At 29.0% G+C, this 19,587-nt stretch overlaps 1 protein-coding gene across 1 annotated transcript in view; it reads right to left on the minus strand.

Annotated features, from left to right (window-relative positions):
• Positions 1-3,668: 3,668 nt before the first annotated feature.
• The window catches only part of LOC121113790 (uncharacterized), a 33,248-nt gene continuing 17,329 nt past the window's right edge, over positions 3,669-19,587 (minus strand). Inside the window, exon 2 of the mRNA XM_040707652.2 lies at positions 3,669-4,707. Coding sequence (XP_040563586.1) covers positions 3,963-4,707 — 745 coding nt within the window. The 3' untranslated portion in view covers positions 3,669-3,962. The remainder of the gene's footprint in view (positions 4,708-19,587) is intronic.

Below are 19,587 nucleotides of genomic sequence, written 5' to 3' on the forward strand. Positions count from 1 at the left end.
CCGATGTTATCAAGAGAGGCTGATCTTATTATAAATAATTGAATATCATTAAATGTAGCTTTCAACAAATAAAAAAATAGTGTTCTACCCCCATATAATTCGTTCGTTATCAGCATTTAAAGATTTTCCCAATTTATCTGAACCACTCTGTACATGCACTCTCCTGCAATGTTTCACTAATATACGAATATATTACTATTTAGGATTATGTTCCTTCTTTTTACAACAACTGTAACTCCAACTAAAGTTAAATTTTGCTATATTATGCTTGATATAACAGGGAAACTACGAATCATTGAATCTTTATGTTGAGGGAAAAAAATGTTGACTTGAAAATGGGACAGTCTAATGAATAAATATAATTAATTCTGGACTCCATACATGGTCTTACATAATTCCCTTGCAAAAAGGAGAAAATTAGTAAAGACTCTAATTACCTAATTATTTGATAATAACGAGCGGAAGTACCAACTTACACATATTTCTAATATTCAACATGCCATAGGACATCTCATGGAGTGTTTCTTATATTTTATTACCTTTAATTTGATGGATGGATCACGATATAAAGGTATGTATGTATATAAACGTTTGTATAATTCAAATCATCACGTTAAGGTCTCAAGTCCAAGGACAATCTTATCTCTCAAAAACAAAAAAACATTTCTCCTCCGAGATTTCTCCTCCAGTTTGATCTTTATTGATTCAAATATTGAACGTTTTGGAAAAAAATTTCAAAAGTCTACAGCATTTCACATTTTACGAAAGAAGAGGAACATATCATTTCAAATAATGCACAATCCCTTAAAGTTTGGAGGATAGAACATCATAATCATTTAAAACATGTGGAAATGCCTTAACTCCTACTGGGTTAAGAAGTTGGGGAATTTCCATCACTACTACTCTGACCTCTTGCTTGCCTTTTTAGAGAATCATATTTTTTATTATAGTATGCACTCATACCGTAGGCTCTCAAAAGCAATTTTAAAGCTTGGACAATTCTCGCGCAGAATCAAAAGCTTTTGCGATAGATCCAGTCAATGTATTTAAAAAAATTGAGTTTTCATTGCTCTGGGAGATACCTACAAAAACACATTAACGTGAACTGTACCACAGATCAGGATTCAGAAATTGTAGCTGATGTCATTGTCAAATTCTTTGGTAAGAAAAATTGATTTTAAATACGATGAGTCAGTTTTAGGAAAATATACACCCATTAAACTTCTGTTTAAAATTAAAATAAGCATGCTCACTACTACAAGCCTAAGAATATATTTATACAGCGCAACTCTGAATACTTTTACCTCTTATCTAAGTCACTGCGATATTGCAAGGACTCCCAAACAAAGTATTAAAGCAATTAAAAATAAATTGTTGGTACGAGAAGTTGTTCAAATATTGAGTATAGTCAGGTACACTTGAAGTTGCTGGCAAATACTTTAAAGGCAGCCAATCTAATTGTTTCTTCTGTGAAGAAACAATAGAAACCATATTTCCATATTCTGTGGGATTGTAAAATCTTAGCTGACACTGATAAAAAAATTGAAAACTCATAGAAGAAAATTTTAACTGCCAACTACATAAATAAGACTTTTTAGCTGCTTTGAACAACGAAAAAATTGATGCAATTATAACCAAGGTGCAATATATTATCTATACCTGACTAACTGTCAAAGAAAATAATATTGCTGGAATTAAGGCCATTGTGAAATTGTATTATAATGTTTAAACCAAATTTGCTTGATTTTTAGTGCTTCACTATTGTTGATTTAAACTTTTTAAAGTCATCTTGTATTTTTTTTTAGTTGTTTTTTTGATTGACTCATGATTTTAATTATTTTCGAAATTTATTGTGTTCTTAAATTATTGAATGTTAAATAAAATTGCCTGGCCAGTTTGAAAAATCTACAACTATTCACAAAATAATAAATTTTTTGAAGAAAAATTTCAAAAATCCATAAGTATTGACAAAAAATTAATTTAAAAAAAATCTAAAATTAAATTCTAAATATTTAATTCTTTGAAAAAAAATTTCTGATATAGAATTATTAAAAAAAAATTCCCAAAAATCCATAGCTATTCACAGAAAATTATTTTTTTTTGGGAAATTTGGATATGGGGGAGGTACAGACCCTTTACCCCCTGGAAGGAAGTTGCAACTTTTACAAAAAAAAAAAAAAAAAAATGGTTTGAGGTTTTGAAAGTAAATTTTTTGATCTATAATACTTATAAGTATTTTTGTGTAAGTCCATATTTATTTGGTTTAGTCCAGTCATTGGAACAGTCAGTCCTTTGAAGAGTCAGTACTCTAACTGATTTAAACAAAAAATTATGGATGAAGTTGAGTGAAGTCATCAAAGACACAACTTTATAAGTCTTAGAACTCATATGCAGGACTGAACTGTACTGGACCAAGACTGAACTGGATGGGACTCTAGTCTTTAGTACTAATAAGGACTGATCTAACAGTAATAATGAGTTATCTAAAATATATTATTGTATTTTGAAAGTCAATAATTATTCAACATCATAAAATGCCTAGTAATAAAAATTATTATTCCCATAATTTTAACTTATTATTTAAACTGTTGCACTCAGTGATCTGGTGATTGACTTGTATAATCATTAAATCGATTCAAACAATAGAAGACATATGTTGTATTTTTATTTTGTTGAGTCTAAGATTTTTTTTTCCAAGTGGTGTGCCCAAAAATATAAGGCATTGCAACTGTGCCCTATATATCCCTATCTGTTTGATTGTCTCTGTACTAAAATGTAGATTAAACGTCTACTTCTAGCCATTTTCTAAGCTAGACCCCATGTGTCAATTTAAATTTACAAAGTTACACTGAATTTCTAGCAATGCAGTTTTTGACACAAATAATGATGGCCTTTGTTCTGATTGTTCATTCCTGACTTTGCCCAGACTTTCTGGCAACTGTTCCATGGGTTTTAAATTACTTTTTAATGACATACACGGGCATCTGTCTGATCTTATTGAAAATCTCAGTTTAGTACTTCCTGCGCGTGAGCATTTCTAGTACAATCATTCTTATTTCTTCCGTTTTGTTGTCTTTTAAGATACAGCTAATATTTATTAATAAAAGTAACTGTAAATGATCATTCTAATATAACACAACCTGACTGTTGTGAAAATTCATATCAAAACTTGAGCTATGAGTATTTCTTTAAGTGTAAACTTAAATATAAAGCATGGGGCAGATCATGTGACAATAAGTTTGAATATCCCTGTTTCATAGAAGAGGTATACGAATATATAAATAGAACTGTATATGTAAATGGCCCAAGCGCTTTGAAAAATAAATAAGCAATTATCATTGCATCATAATAGTCTCTGCTCATACCCTACTCTATGTACATATATAGGTTAATTTAAAGGTATGAATTTTAAATTTCCGCCTCTTTGCATGGATTATAAAGTTCATTCGATTGCTTAATGATCATAATATTATATTGTAGTAATATAAAACTATTTTGATTACCATTAAGAAAGTGAACGTTTTCGTAGAAAATTATATAATAAAAAGAAGTTTTTATTTTGTTAAACATATGGGGATTAATATTAATGGAGTTGAAGAGTATAACCTGTTTGTCTCATGCTTCTATCAAAATTGAGTGGAACAAATTAAAAGTCGAGTTTGGTAATATGAGAGGTTTTTTTGACAGATAGATATATTTTTTTTTTGTTCAACATTTACACGGCAAAGACGACATTACATACAATAATATACATATAATTATGGTAAAAATAACTTTAATGTTAGTTGACTATTTGATAGTTGAATAAAATATTTTTGTAATCATAACAAATTTGTATATATACATGTTTGTAAATTATGTATTTATATTTTGTCATAAGAAAATTGAAAAAATGGGGATTCTTTCTTGCAAAGATAAGTGGAAAAATTACATATAATAATCTGATCCAATGCTCGAGTTTATCATCTCCTGAATAATCGAAGAATAGGAGAGGATGGTGCCTTTGTTTCTTCAAGGGAATTACTCCAATAGAGGGATGAAAAAGGAGATTTGAACTCGTAGAGCTTGTTTGGAAGTCCATTCATAAAGAATTTGCCTAACCAAATTATGGGACTGTCCGTGACAGTACTTTGATTGTCTTCAGTGGGAGCTATTGTGGTCGTTGTTGTTGTTGTCGTCGTCGTCGTTGTTGTAGTTTTCGTCGTTGTGGAGACTTGTTTCATCCTTTGAATCCATTTGTAGACACTGAAAGGCTTTCCATTCGAAATATATTGAACATTAGGCCGATTCACTGAAAGTCGATTCCCACTTCCCCCACGAACACTCTCTCCTTTTGGTCGATCCGATAAGTGGTTTTTGGATGAAAAGATACCTCCCTTGTTGGAGTTACGAGATTGAAGAACATACATGGAGGGCGGAAGTTTGATGAATGTAATGGGAGAGTTCTCCATTTTGCTGAGTGCATTGGAGTCCGCTGATTTCTTACTTTCCCACTCTGTTAGGTATTTATCATTTCGCCTTCCCGCTCGACTGCTAAAATGTGGCCCTTGATCATTCAGATTCGAGGGGGATGGATTTGATCTTGAGCTTGGAAAGTTATTGCTCCAGGAAAGAGATGCGAGGGAGGATAGAGAGTGTAGAAGAGAGGATGTGGACATTGCGGATACATTGGAGACGAGTATGATGCATAGATTCAAATGAAGGAATCTGAAATGTACAAAGGGTTTAATTAATTAATTAATGAAAATGAAACTTGAAAAATATATGTATATGTATACTATTGTGTTTATAAAAAGTGAGAATGATTTTTGAATTTTTTATTTATATATATGTTGGAACTACATATACTAATTAACTATTTGCAAGCATGATAATTAAATTCATTGTTTTTCTTTGCAAATATCATAACTTCTGATTTGTTATTCATGACAACTTAATGAACCGAATCCTGTTTACGTCATCAATTTGGTTGAAAAAGTGATAGATATATTCGTTAGTTATTGGCATCAGAGTGATATTTAGACTTATGAGGAGCTTAGTTCAAACTTTGAGCTGCAGTTTCAAGCAAATCGATAATAAGGAAAAGTCCTTGTACTAAAACAAACTATCACAAGGACATATCTATTATATGTTAAACATATATATGTTGAAGTATGCTTACAATGATAAGCATTCAGGCTATGTTAAATAGATATGTATACTTATATATTTATTTAACATGGCCTGAATGCTAAATAGATATGTATACTTATATATATTCAGCTGATCATACATGTACAAATAGAGTTGTAAATAATATGTCTGTCTGTTATGCTTAAAAAAGAAATCGAAAAATAACATGGTAACTTTAACAAATTGAAGAATGTTTGGTATTCTAATATTTTTTTTTCTGGTCATGGTGTTGGTACTTGAAGATCTTGATATTTTATAATTTTTTGTAATCAACTTGAATTTTTATAACTTCAATAGTTTTTAAACATTTTTTGATCATTTATTGACCAGAAACTAAAAGAATTGAATAAAATCTCAAACCATGAATAAAATAAAACCCTTACAAGTGAATGGGAAGTTCCAAAATTCTGGGTCTCTTAAAAATTTTGCAGATGACAGGGGGGTCCGCAGAAATATGTATATACATTTTATTTTTGGGTGGGGAGCTTGGTTTTTGGATTTTTTTTGAAAAAAATAGAAAAATTACCTTTCCAATATTAAATTTTTGATTTTTTTTTTCCAAAAATCCACAGCTACTTAGAAAAATTACAAAAATGAAACTTGAATATTAAATTTTTGGAAAAAAAAATTCAAAAATCCATTGCAATACTCATAAAGTTGAATTCACAGTAGGTAACAAAAAATTTAATTTTTTTGGAGAAAAATTTCAAAAATTCATAGATATTCACAGAAAATTAAAATTTTTGGAAAAAATGGACAAATTAAATTTTTTTGAAAAAAAAAATTGAAATATTTTTAAAATTTCAAATGTTAAATTTCCTACTAAAAAACAAAAATTCCTTAATTTGAAGGCGTCAATAACCCTTATAGCCAGTCTTTATGAACGCCCCTCGATGAGTATTGTTATACATATAATAATCATAGTTTAACTTTTGATTGATTTTTCTCCATTTATTTTTGATAAATTATCCAGGGTTAATCTACAGAAATAGAATTGACTGATTAATTGGTTGTCGGGATTTCTCCTCTTAAGAAAATAAATATACTTCGATCCTAATTCAAACACTTTTTCATGTTCCGTCATTTTCAATCACTGTTAATTGAACTCAAGTCAAATACTATACGTATGCATCTATCTATATAAAAATCCATATCCAAAAAAGTTATCTGTCCAAATAATGGTCCCTTTTACTCATGCATATTGCACATATGCATTATATTTGCTTTAAAAAAAGAACATGCATTTCCAAAAAATAAAAATAAAATTCGTAGAATACACACATTTCCCTAAAATCATGGGTTAGGTCATTAGTCTCTAAAAGTATTCTTTTAGAGACTAATAATGCATTAAAAATGAAATAGGTCAATCGCCGCTTTAGTGGCTTTATTTATATTGTATATGTCAATCCTTCACATCAAATTAATTTTGATAGATTACATTTTATTTTTTAAGGGTAAAGTGAGGGTTAATTTAGAAATGAACTGAAAGCTCAAATCCATCAGACAACCATAGTGCTTCTTTTTGTTGTTTTAGGAACGATATGAAAATAGCTAAAATATTTTATTAAAAGAGTAATGCAGGAGAGTCGAGTATATAAAATATGACCAGGGTTGGTTTTCTGTTAGCTTGGCTTTGGCAAGGATAATTGCATGGAGTTTTATTTTTCTTTAGTTAAAAATAAGTTAAACAATTTGTTTTTTTACAAAAATAATTTCGATTTTGTTTTAGAAAATAATGTTTAAAAAAAAATCGTAAACGTCCTTTTTTTTAATTTTTAGGTGACATTTAATAAAATGAATGACTGTTTAAATTAGAGACTTATTTTTTCCAATTACTTTTTTATATAAGTCCTTTTTGAGTATTTCTTGTAATCAAACAGAGGACCTTTAAATAAGTGTCGCAAATGCATCTCCTCTCTCATAAAGCAGATACTGTCTATGACGCTGTTTGAGAGGAATTCTTGCATTTTGCAAACAGGGAAATGATTAACCTATATGAAAAGGCTTAGCTCCAAGTTGCATAATTAATTAACTTCTAACATTTGCAATGAACTGTTGTTTTTTTAATGATATATATAAATAAAACAAAAAGTACACAAAGGGTCATTATATAATTAAGAACTTACTATCATTTCTACTATGTACAATAGCATAGGTAGAAGACACGTCATGAAAGAAAGTTGCAAATACTTCTTCACATTAACATTTGTTTAGATTAAAATCTTGATAGAAAGTTTTTAACGAAAAAAATTACAATTATTATATTGTTTATAATTCTCTTTCTCTCTCTCTCTTTTATCCCCCTGTCATAGTGTAATATAATAATGCATTTCTAGAGGGCTCTTCAAAAAAAAATATATATATATGATACATCAAAAGTCCCTTTAATAACCCACACATGTCAGATAAATAAAAACAAAAATATTTAACGGCCATTCAAAAGTATAAAGTCAATAATTTATTAAAGTATACTTTCTGTGTTCAAGTATTTGTTATCTGAGATCAAGATCAGATCAAAGGCTTTGAGGGATCGAGAGGAAAAAAAAAGGCAAATTTCACTATTTTTATTCATCTACTTGGTTTTGTCTTTACCCATGTGACCAAAACTCTCTTGGAATATGGGTATTCTGTTTCTTCAGGATTTACAAATATGGTATGTCAACATAAAAACAATCCTGAATAAAAATCAAGAATAGGAGAAAATCACCATTTATTTTTTTACTTTTCATATATACATACATACAGGCCAGTATTTCAGAGACGTACTTGAGTCAATTATAAACTTTGTATTCAAATTTGTGGGATGATTTCAGATACACAAGAATTTTTAACTATTATTTAAAATCATTATTTGATTGAAAAAACTTATTTTGGCCGATATGATCCCTTTCAATTCTGTCAATATCTTTTTTTTATGTTGACTTTCAATTTTGGGTTACTTTTAGTTTAATTTGAAAGAACCCAAAGGGAAAAGAAGAATATTTTATTAATATAATTGACAATTGTTTGTCGAAGAACATAAAATTAAACCACTTTCATTTTTGTGAAAAATCTTATTTTTTGTTAACAGTCCACAAATTCCAAAGAAATCTCGTCTTTTTTTTGGTTTTTTTAATAATACAAGCTATTGTTATTTGGCGTACCCCTACAAAATATAGTGATACTAGAATACAGACTCCTCTAAGGCAATATTATACTGAATAGTTATTATATTTTTTTAGGAAATATAAATATATGTAAGTAAAGTTGTCTTTTATAAATAAAATTCATTAAATTTTTGAGTTAGGGAAAAGTTTTTTTCCGACTTCAAATAATGCAAACAATTCTGTTAGTGCTTGTCAATTAGGATATGCTTTATTTATTTTTTTGAAAAACTATGAAAAACCCATGTCTCTTTTGGTACCAGAATCGAAATTAAAGAAATAATTAAGAAATTGATATTACTTAAGTTGATATAAGGTTTCTTCGGCTATTATCTCCAAATTCTGTTTTTCCCAAAATTTCTCAGGATTTTTCACCTACGAGAAAAATTCAAAACAAATATTCCTAAACAATTTCGCATTTCAATGTATACAATACATGTAGTTTCCTTTATGCAAATAATTAAATCATTAGTTGCATATATCTTGAAGATTCACTTGAGATAAAGTTTCCAACAATTTATGCTAAAGTACCTATAATGTGTAACCACGACAAAAATTGATTCCAAACGAAGCACATATAATTCAATGACAGAGAGCATTCAGAATTTGACGTGATCTTATGGGAGACTAGCTCCCTTAAGCATCTAGACAGATCAATGAGAAAATAAACAAAAACATAGACAGCTGACAAGAAAATACACTCTACTTTTCAATGTTAGTAAGGTAACGCCTTGATAAACCAATCAACGTTGATTTTTTTTTTACTTAATAAACAATTGAATGAATTATAAGTTAAAAGAATTCACAATGTATTTTTTTCCAATTAAGTGAATAAAAAAATAACAATATTCTCTTTTCAAAAGAAGAAAATTGGCAAATCATCGGAATTAGCGCAAAAATAAATAAAAACAAGCCTTGAATAAACCATTTAGTCACAATTAGATTCATTTTGTGATCTATGAATATGTTAATTGTCAAAATTGTTGCAAGGACATTATACCTTTAATTACATACTTTTGTTTTTTCATTCAAATGGAAAGACAAGTAATTAGTAATCTACTTAATAATAAAAGTACTTATTTATTACCTTGGTATTAAAATTAATATGTGGGCAGTCAACAAAAAAACAACCTAGAATGATTTTTTGCAAAATCTTTCTGGATGAATATGAATTAGCAAATTATACTTGAAAGGTGTCATATCCTTGCAAAATTAACGTTCTCACAATTCAATTCAAGCTTCTTAACTACGTATAGTTAAAATTTTTTTAGATATCTCAACTTATCACAGAAATTTGTATACAACACCTATAATCAATATGAGTATATTCATATAATTTATTCTCCTATTTTGAATCAAAACTACAAAATCTCAATAAAAAAAATCTTCCATTTTGACCAATTTAAAAAAACAAAAAACTTGTTTTTAGAAATGAACGAGGGTTCGAATTTTATAATAAATATCAGAAAATTCTGACCACATATGAACGTCGTTGGCCTTATAGGTTTAATTAAATTTTGGACTACAAAAACGTTATCAAAAAATCTCATGAATGAAGAAAAAAGCAACTAGGTCTCTAAAATTATATCATTCATATATATTCAAACGACATATGTCAAATCCCTGAAGTAACTGATACGGATATGGACTCTTCAATCATGGAGAATCTCTTTGAGTATAGGTTTTTACTTCTAAAAAACTCAGACAATATATAAGAAATAATTTCAAGAAATTGGGTACCATAAATATGTTTCCAAGATTTCATTGATTAATAATAATATCACAAAGGCTATAAATGACTATTTACATATATGTATATGCAGAAAGGTTCATGTCAACCCCCGGATTGACAAAAAAAAAAAAAATATATATTTGAAATGATTTAAATGGAAAGTTGGAGTTCAAGCTTTATTATAAGTGTTTTATAATGTGGATCGTGGGATTTTCTCTCTTCCACCTCTCAAGTGTTATGTAAATATAAAGCCTCAATTGTTGACATGCTTATCAAATTATGTCCTTTGCAATGAATTGCATGAACCATCCAAATGTTTAGATCTCCACCTTTATTATTTTTGTGAGGTTAATCATTATAAATTCAATTTAGATCACGAATGTGTTATGTACATAGAACTACATAGGTATTTATGTGTACATAAACTTTTGACAGGAGTCACGATTTTTGTCAGATATTACTTTCATTTTCATTTCATTTTTCCAGATGTACAAACATTCATACATTGTTCAATCATAGAGTTGACTTCTATGGTATGTAAAAGTACATATACGTTTGTTTGTCTTTCTCTTTTCTCAATCCAACAGATCCAAATATGATGATTCATGATCGTACATATCAAGAAGAAACAAATGACAGATAATTATTATTATTCAGATAAGAAAATTACTGTTTGGAGAACAAGGAACAAAGAATATGTAAGTAGGGGGAGGGAAGGAGGGCCTGGTCAAGTATTTGGTTGTGAAACATGTATGTATTTTGAATTCGTTAACAAGTAAAATAAGGATACAAAGATTTCAAAACAAAACTATTCTATATTGCTTCAAGGACCTGTGGTTATACGAGCTTGTTTACGTCATAAAAATAAGTTTTGCCCACCAATGATGAAATTAAAAAACAAACAATACCGATACTTATTTTGGAACCGGAACGACTATAAAAATATGAGTTTCGAATTACAAAATATGACTAAAAAAATGTTGGGTGTTAGTCACCAATTGATTTCCAATTTATATGAACGATTTAGGCGTTGTCTGTAGATAGTAGGCATATATAGTATTTCATTTGAACCACAGAGAATATAGTTGTTCGGTGTACTAGTACATTACATCGGAGTACTGATGTATTTTTAGCGGTACTAAATGGAAACCGGTTTCCAAGCATGAAAATTTTACTATATAAAACAAAGTCCCCTTGAACCAGTTTAAATAAAAATCCAATCGACAACCCTGTAAATCCATGTAAATTGATCGCAACGAAATTATAAATAGTTATTGAGAATTATTAACAGCTTAACAAAAAGAGCTAATTCTAAATTATCCAATCAACGGAAGTAACACTTACTGAGCAAAAATATTGAGAAAAATTGACAATTGACTACAAAATACAGTGCAAATTTTTGAATTAATGAAGTATCGTCGTGAATTGTATATCTTAAACAACTACTATTTGTTTGTCAGCTGTGGATTCACCTACTCATCCTACCCCTAACTAATGTTTTAAACGTTGATTTGTTAAAATCTAATTACATATTGTTAAGCCTTAAATATGCTTACCATTAATTGAAGAAAAGTCCAATCGTTGGACCGAATGACGTCATAGAATATAAACAAAGTGACACAAAATTGAGTTGAAACTTTATTTGATATATGAGAATTAATTGGACCGTATATTGTTTCTTTCAAATAAAATCTTCATTAAATAATCATTCATTCATTTAGACGATAATATTTTGCTTCTTTATGTAATACAATCATAATTCATCGAAGTTACAAATGTAATCCAGGCTCCATTTTAAGAAAAATCACTCAAGTTTCCTTTTATGCTGAGGGCCCAGATGTGTATGCTACATTTTTGTAATAAAGGTTTAAAAAAATATACCAAATATTTTCTCATAATTTTATGTATTTGACAAATATGGCTCAAAATTATGATATTATATCAAAGTGAGCCCCTAATATACACTTTATCTTGATAAAAAAGAAATGGTTTTAAGCATTGAAATACGCATAACAAAATTTAGGTGTGTATGAAATAATTTCCGTCTAATTATTTTGTTTTTTTTTTTCTTGAGAGAAACATAAATTTATGGATACGTAAAAAAACATTTACTAGTTAAGAAATCAGAAGAGCTATAACAATTATATCAATATCCACGATATTCTATTTTTGTTCCTCTTTTAAAAATTAAAGATAAACTATATTTAATTATAGTAGTTTGGATTACGAAATACGTAGAGTAAACTAATAATTACATTTATGTATTTTTTGACTAGAACTTTTTTTTCCAATGACAGGATTGCTCCTATATTGCCATCAGTAGATAGGAGGGGTTGTCGGTGCCCTTTTGGTGATTATGTCATTGACTTATAAAAAAATAAATAATATCCATACTATGTACATACCTAATAAAGGAGAATCAAAATTCCATTCATGCCCAACTTTCATTTTTATTATAGTACTTCAATATGATGTAGAATTAACATGTAGGAACTCTATTTAAAAAAACAACAACATGAAAAAACAGTTTTTTAATCGATTTATTGGGGTCGATTTTCCATATTTGGATAATAATGATTAGAGGAGAGAGGGGAGAGTTGAAACACTTTTTGTTTTGGGCTCAATTACTCACTCCGAGCTGGTTTGACTTATATTTGTCAAATTTTAAAACAACCTATTTACATATACTAGCTATTGTTTGAATTAAGCATTATTGTAGAGAAATTTGCAGTAGTTGATCCCATCAGAGTGGAAGGAATCAGAGCTATTTTGATCGCAGCCGTAGCCACATATTCTACGTTAGGATTTGAAGGGCGTATCAGTGTTCATGGAACTATGCTGGGGACATATTACATTACTACCACTCGTTGTCCAATAAAAACTTATTATGTACTATTATTAGAAATTAAAAAGATATTCTGGATATACAGAATGATTATTGTTTTATGCTTTTATTGAAATATGATGTACAACGAGGAAAATCCATTGTAAAATGGACATGGTAAAAAAAAAAGAAACCGAAAATGAAGAATGTAACTCGAACAATTTGAAAATGTTTTGGAAGAGAGAAATAATAATGCTTATGACGTTTTTATTAGATCATCTATAATCATTTGTGGCAAAAGAGGAAGGAAAAAAGGATATGAACAAGGACATTTGCTAGAATTACTCCAATGTCGATCCCTAATTCTACTCTGAGTCCAAGAAGGACTTACAGTTATAAATGCCATTTACAAATTAATAGGACAGCTAAAAAACACACCAGATTTACATAATTGATAATATAACTACTGCTCACTCTTTTTTATGACGTTTTTAGCTATTTTGTAGTTGTTTTTTGTTTATTTATATATTGTCGAATTTTATATAAGGAACAATTTTTCAAGATGTTAGGTTTGGAGAATGAATTTTAAACCGGAATGTTTATATATATATATTTGTGTACGTTACAACTTCTCGAAATAAATAAAGTCAAAAAATAAATATTGACTTTGAATTAGAAATTAAAATAAATTGACTTGTATTTATTTTATGATGAATTAATAACTAGACATTTCATGGTGTTGAAATATTAAAATAATGGTGGATTGAGATGCATTAAGACTTATGTATGTATATTATATATGACAGATCAGTATTATAGATCTGATAAATTTGCTGTCCGAAAAAACTCTTCGGGGCCCTGCTCCGGATTCAAAAACATGCTTGATGTGAAGTTGAACTATATAAAATATTAAGGAAAAATAAACAATGCGAGGAAAATTGTTGGACTTTTGTAGCAAGCGTTAGAATATGTCAAATTTCCCCTCACTAATGAGTTTTTGAATTTGAATATTATTATATGAACTCGTAGCAAAATAATCAATCATTCAAATGATATCCGTTGCAGAAAAAACAATGACAAACTGACTGCATTATTACTTATATAATGATCCTCCCAAAAACTAATTTTGCCCTTTAAATACAGTCTTTGAAACAGTTCCCAGTCTACCCTACTACTTAAAGCTAATCATTCACTTAAAAGAAGAGGAAAAAATGCAATTCTTACGTGGTAGCAAACAAATTGGATATTAATCGTTGGCTAACTTATCATTATGATTTGTTGCACTATTATCACAGAAGTGCAAATTCTTATTATTTGTGCAAATACTACTTATTGTTTTATAATGAAGAGTAATTTGACCACAAACCCCTCCAATTACATTAAATCATTTCTGCTAACAACAAGAATTAACAAGACAAACATGTTGGGATTTGGGTTATATTTATATTTGAAAAGTAATTTGTAGTTAGTAGGCATTTGTCCTGCACTTTTTGAGTATGAATAATAATGAAAAGTTCTGTGATTTCTTGTCCTTAATATACTCGTATAACAACATTATAATAAAACAGCCCATTCTCTCTATCTTTGAATTGCCTACGGCGATCCTTGTGACGAACGAGAGTGAGGGAAAAAAACCATTTATAATTAAATAGGGGCGATTGCAGGTGATGGGTTGGAGGGGTTGTAGCCCCTCCAAATTAAGAAATTTTTGCTTTTACTTGAAATTTTAATTTTTAATTTTTTTTTTTCAAAATATTTCATATTTGAAATTTAATTTTTCAATTTTTTTCCAAAGCACTTAGTTTTCTGCTGATAGCTTAGAGTTTTTTTTTTCCAAAAAATTAATTTTTTGAGAATAGCTACGGATTTTTGCAACTTTTTTCAAAAGATTTTACTTTTTGGGTTTTTTTTCAAAAAAAAAATATGCATAAATCAAGCCCCCCCCCCTCCCTAAAAAAAATGATATACATATATAATCATATGGACACCCCTGTTATACATATTTAACAGACTCATAAGTTTTTTGGCCGGAGTTTTTAAGGTAGATAATGACGTCATAAAAACTATGAATTACTTTGTTTGGTCAGTCATAATTTAATTGTAAGTTGTACATATTAAGTACTCATAAAAAACGGAAATATTCCAAATCACCCGACAATAGTGATAGATCTATAGCAAATGTCTGGATTAAACTAGTACCCACCCATAAATAAGCATCCAAACATATATGTATAATAATCTGCAGGTTACTTGTTTTTGATGATAATATGGGGGTATTTCTTACATTGATTTTTTTAAAGTAGAAGTCCATGGGTACTGGTTTTGATGCTAATCAGGAGTATTTTAAAAAGCATGTTTAAAAAAACCGAAAATCAACATGGATACTCTGAGAATTTGAAGAATATATTGGCCTAGCTGCCAGGAATTTTCCTTAGAATAGCTACAATCAGCTGTGACAAGGGAAGGGGGGGGGGAAGAGACGGAAATAAACTAGGTACTCCGATGTTGATCCTCAAATCTACTCTGAGTGCAACAAAGACATAAAATTATAACTCTGTAAGAAATCCTTAGTGTTACCCTCCTCCGTCTTTTATGAGCAACGGAAGTGCTCACTCGAGTGCTGTATGTAATAGAATAGAAAGATCTCTACTTAGGAGTTGAATAGTAATGACAACAACATAGGAGGAGCAACTAGATTCTTCAGATTACCAACTTCAAAAAAAAATGACTGACCTAAAAAATGCACACAATTTCCATCATAAGGTATTACTAAGCCCATCCTTTGTAGCAATTAGAATCGGCACTACCTTCCTTCATCTCCACTCAAATCTCTTTTTAACAGGAATGCGATACTTTTCCATGAGTTAGTTGAAGTCTTTTTTTTTTTTCTGTATTATTATGAATAGAAATTTGTCAAATCCACTCACATAACATTTATTCAAAGTATGCATTGCAAAAATAAAGAGAAGAAGTTTTTGTCTTTAATTATGCATATAAGCACTTCCCCACCTACCTACATAATACCTAAGTTGTACAATTGCTTAATAGACAACAAGGTGAAATCTCTCTAAAAGAAAATTAGTAGCAAACTTTTTTTTCTTCTTCTGAATGTATATATATATATATATATTCTCGTCATTGTATTATGTGAAAATGTCACATTATAGAAGGAGACATTGTTGATCTTCATCTGATATTCAGGCATGTTGCATATGTAATTACTTAGTATTGATGGAAGTTAATACAAAATATAAAACAAATTCAAATGATGGAACAATGATTAAATGAATAGTTTGAACCTAATGGTTCCATGTTGGAAAATCAATATTTAACCCCTCATCCAAATGGAACTATGATTAGGTTTGAAAAACTGAACTTCCTTACAGTATTGTAGTGCTCTAAAAAGAATTGATAATCATCAAATTAATTAAGTGTAGTTAACTAATTATAAATATCACTTGAAAATATTTTCTAATCCTACGTTTTTTATTAATATTTGCTTTTAATTAGCCACAATGTCCCCATTCTCGCGAGTAATATTATTCATGCAATTGAGTAATGGTTCCTGCAGATTCTTAAATAAAGAATAAGTTAATTTGCTGCAATTAAGCACTCCTAAATTAAGACAGTAGTTAAAAAAAAGAAGCATGTTTTAGACATTTTTGCTAACATTATATGTTTGCAACCCTGGGAGGTCATAAGTAAGATAATTGTATGCTTTTTCTATTTGGAGATTACATATTTGAAATATCATTCATAAGGTATTTAAGTAAAAACAAATTCCAATTCCTCCTCATATTGAAAGTTCAAAAACTTATGTATCAAACATTATTAAGGTGGACTTGGGCTAAAGTAATTTTAAAATGACTGGATTCAGAACTATGTACACAGTCGATCTAAATGCTGATTTTGTGGACATATGCCATTCAATTTAAATTATTTATTTTTGAAAAAAAGTGAAATGGCACAACATTCAAGGGTCATTTATTTTTTCCTTAAAAAGATTTCAACTTAATTTTTATTTTATTTTAAAGGGTCAAATTGTATAATTTGTATGGTTAAAATAAAGTACATCTACTGCATTTTTTGGACCTATGTACAAGTATCCAACTACTATGATATGGACTTGACAAGGAACACAGATTATTTTGGCTGATCTGTATCGTAGTCCACATTTTTCGAGTTCAAGTTCAGTTGGTTTCAAGTCAGGCCGGGCCCTAATTCATACTACACTTAAAGACAAATCTAAGTTAATAAAATATGACTCCGGAATCGAGTACTTTTACAGCTCTACGATATGTACTCGTTGAATGTTCAGATTGGACTGAAATATATTTTCACATCAATAAGTATCTCAAAGAGATTAACTCTTTTATTTTGCACATAAAAATATTGCCAGATAAAGAAATCATAATAAATCTGTATATTATGTTATAAAAATGATTTGATAATAGGGTATAGATAAAAGGTATATCTACTGATAAAAATCGTATGTACATTGTGGATGTTAAAAAAAGAAACTAAAAGGCAATAAGGTAACCCTGACAACTTCAAGAATATTTTGGAAGAGGGCAGCTTAGTTGTCGTGAGGTTTCATTAGATCAGCTAGAAGCACCTGTGACAATCCGTGACAAATTCTGTAAGTTACTTTCTGTCTTTTCTGAGCAAATAAAAATGTTCAATCAGGTTTTTAATATAATTAAATGGAGGAGAAAATCAGTTAAATAATAATAACTACAGCTGACGAAAAGAAAATGTATTTCTCAGATTACCAACTCCAAAAAAAAAACGACTTAGCAAAAAAATACACTCTATTTTCATCACTACTTATATCCATAAATAAAAGAAATACATAGATGTGGCAATTATTGGGTCATAGACTACAGCTGTCAAAAAGGGTATTTTCCAAAGGCGATGTCACAGTTGTTTTGAGGCTATATATGAATAAGTTTAGAACTTAATTTATATCATATTTGACATTTATAACAAGGGAAATGATATACAACTCTGATAGTGTAATAAAATGTTAACTAATCCTTTACATTCCTTAAGTTAACGTTGACATTTTAATACATCCCTTGTCATAGCTGCATTTAATTGCAACAAATTTATTATTTTAATAATTTACGGTCTTACTATGCCAAACAGCGAATGGAAATCCCTTTGTAGTCTCCATGGGTTAGATCTTAGTTATAAGCAATAATTAGGTCAACCTAACTATTCGAATATAAAAAGGCAAGGCACTTTACATCCTAAATATATATATATGCCATAATTAAAATGAAAAGTTGTGAAAGTCCGCAGTTTTTTCCTCATCTATCGCATCTATCATTGTGCTGCTCCTTAAGTATAATTAATGAATAAAAATAATAATTAAATAATAATAAAAAATGTTAAATCATATTTATGTATGTGTGTCTATTTATAATGGTATTTAAAAAGTGTTGGTTGTATGCATTCTTATCAAATTATGATTATAATAACGATAATTTCTTCCAATGACTATGAAATTTTTATAGTATTTTTTACTTATTTATTATTTTCATTTTCTACGGATGCCTCATTTTCACTATCTTTTGATGAATTTAATAAAAGAGAGCGAAAGTTAGAAAATGATCTATATTCAAGACGTACGTACACACATATACCTATCTAATTAAGACAGAAGAATTAAGACTCACCTCACTAGTAAGAAATAAATAAAGCAACAAACAAAGATCATTAAAACATAAAAATACTTTTGAAAGTGAGTTAATTGATTGAGTCCCTTATGTATGTAGTATCTAAGGATACCGTTGTTATATTTTCCAATAAAAAAAAAATTCAAATCCATTAAAAGGTGCGTTGTTTAGAAATTTGAACACAGTAATACTTTGGGATACGATCCCTAACATAAGAGTTTTTGAGATACTAGTTGGATTCTGAACAAATATTTAGCTCTACATTTACAAAATTAATTGGACTCAAATAACAATAGCTGCACAAACTGGATGTGATTAGAACACTTTTGTTTAGGTTTAGTTCGTATTCAATTTATTTCTTCTCAGTTTCGTAGCATTTTTTTATGGTAAAATATTTTGTAGGGATATTATATAAAATAAAAGACTGAAATAATAAATTCAAATGTCCTTTTCCATTATTTTGACGGAAATATTTGATAATTTATTTTTCCTAACTTATAAAAAGAAATAATTGGTCTACTTTTGGTGAGCATTGCGCCAAATAGAACTCTGTGTTATTGCCCCATGGATCCTTCTCTATTGTCTGTATTATGGAGTATGATTTCATAGTTATACTTTGCCTCTTTGCCTAATACTACACCAAACATTGATCTAAAGAATCAACGACAAATGATACTGGCAATTTGAAAGTGTACATATGGCAATGAGGAATAGTTTTACTCTGTCCGATGCTCCACCAAAAATGCACTTAATTATAAATACATAGAAATAGGAGAATTGGCAAATTAGACATTATTTTCTACCATGCCGATTCTAGAAAAATAATCTGATAATTCAATTTCTGATTCCAATTAATCGTCCTACCACTACTAATTAGTGATCTGAAGGTTGCATTGTAAAACATGAATTGTTTTTTATTAAGCTGAGAATATAAATAATAAATATATATTTTTCATGATTGTTTTTTTTTAATGAACTTTTTTTTAGAGAGAGGATGGGATGAGATCAGAAATCTAACTCAAAGGCTTGGGGAAA

Source organism: Lepeophtheirus salmonis, chromosome 2 (genome assembly GCF_016086655.4).
Source record: "Lepeophtheirus salmonis chromosome 2, UVic_Lsal_1.4, whole genome shotgun sequence".
NCBI lineage: Eukaryota > Metazoa > Arthropoda > Copepoda > Siphonostomatoida > Caligidae > Lepeophtheirus > Lepeophtheirus salmonis.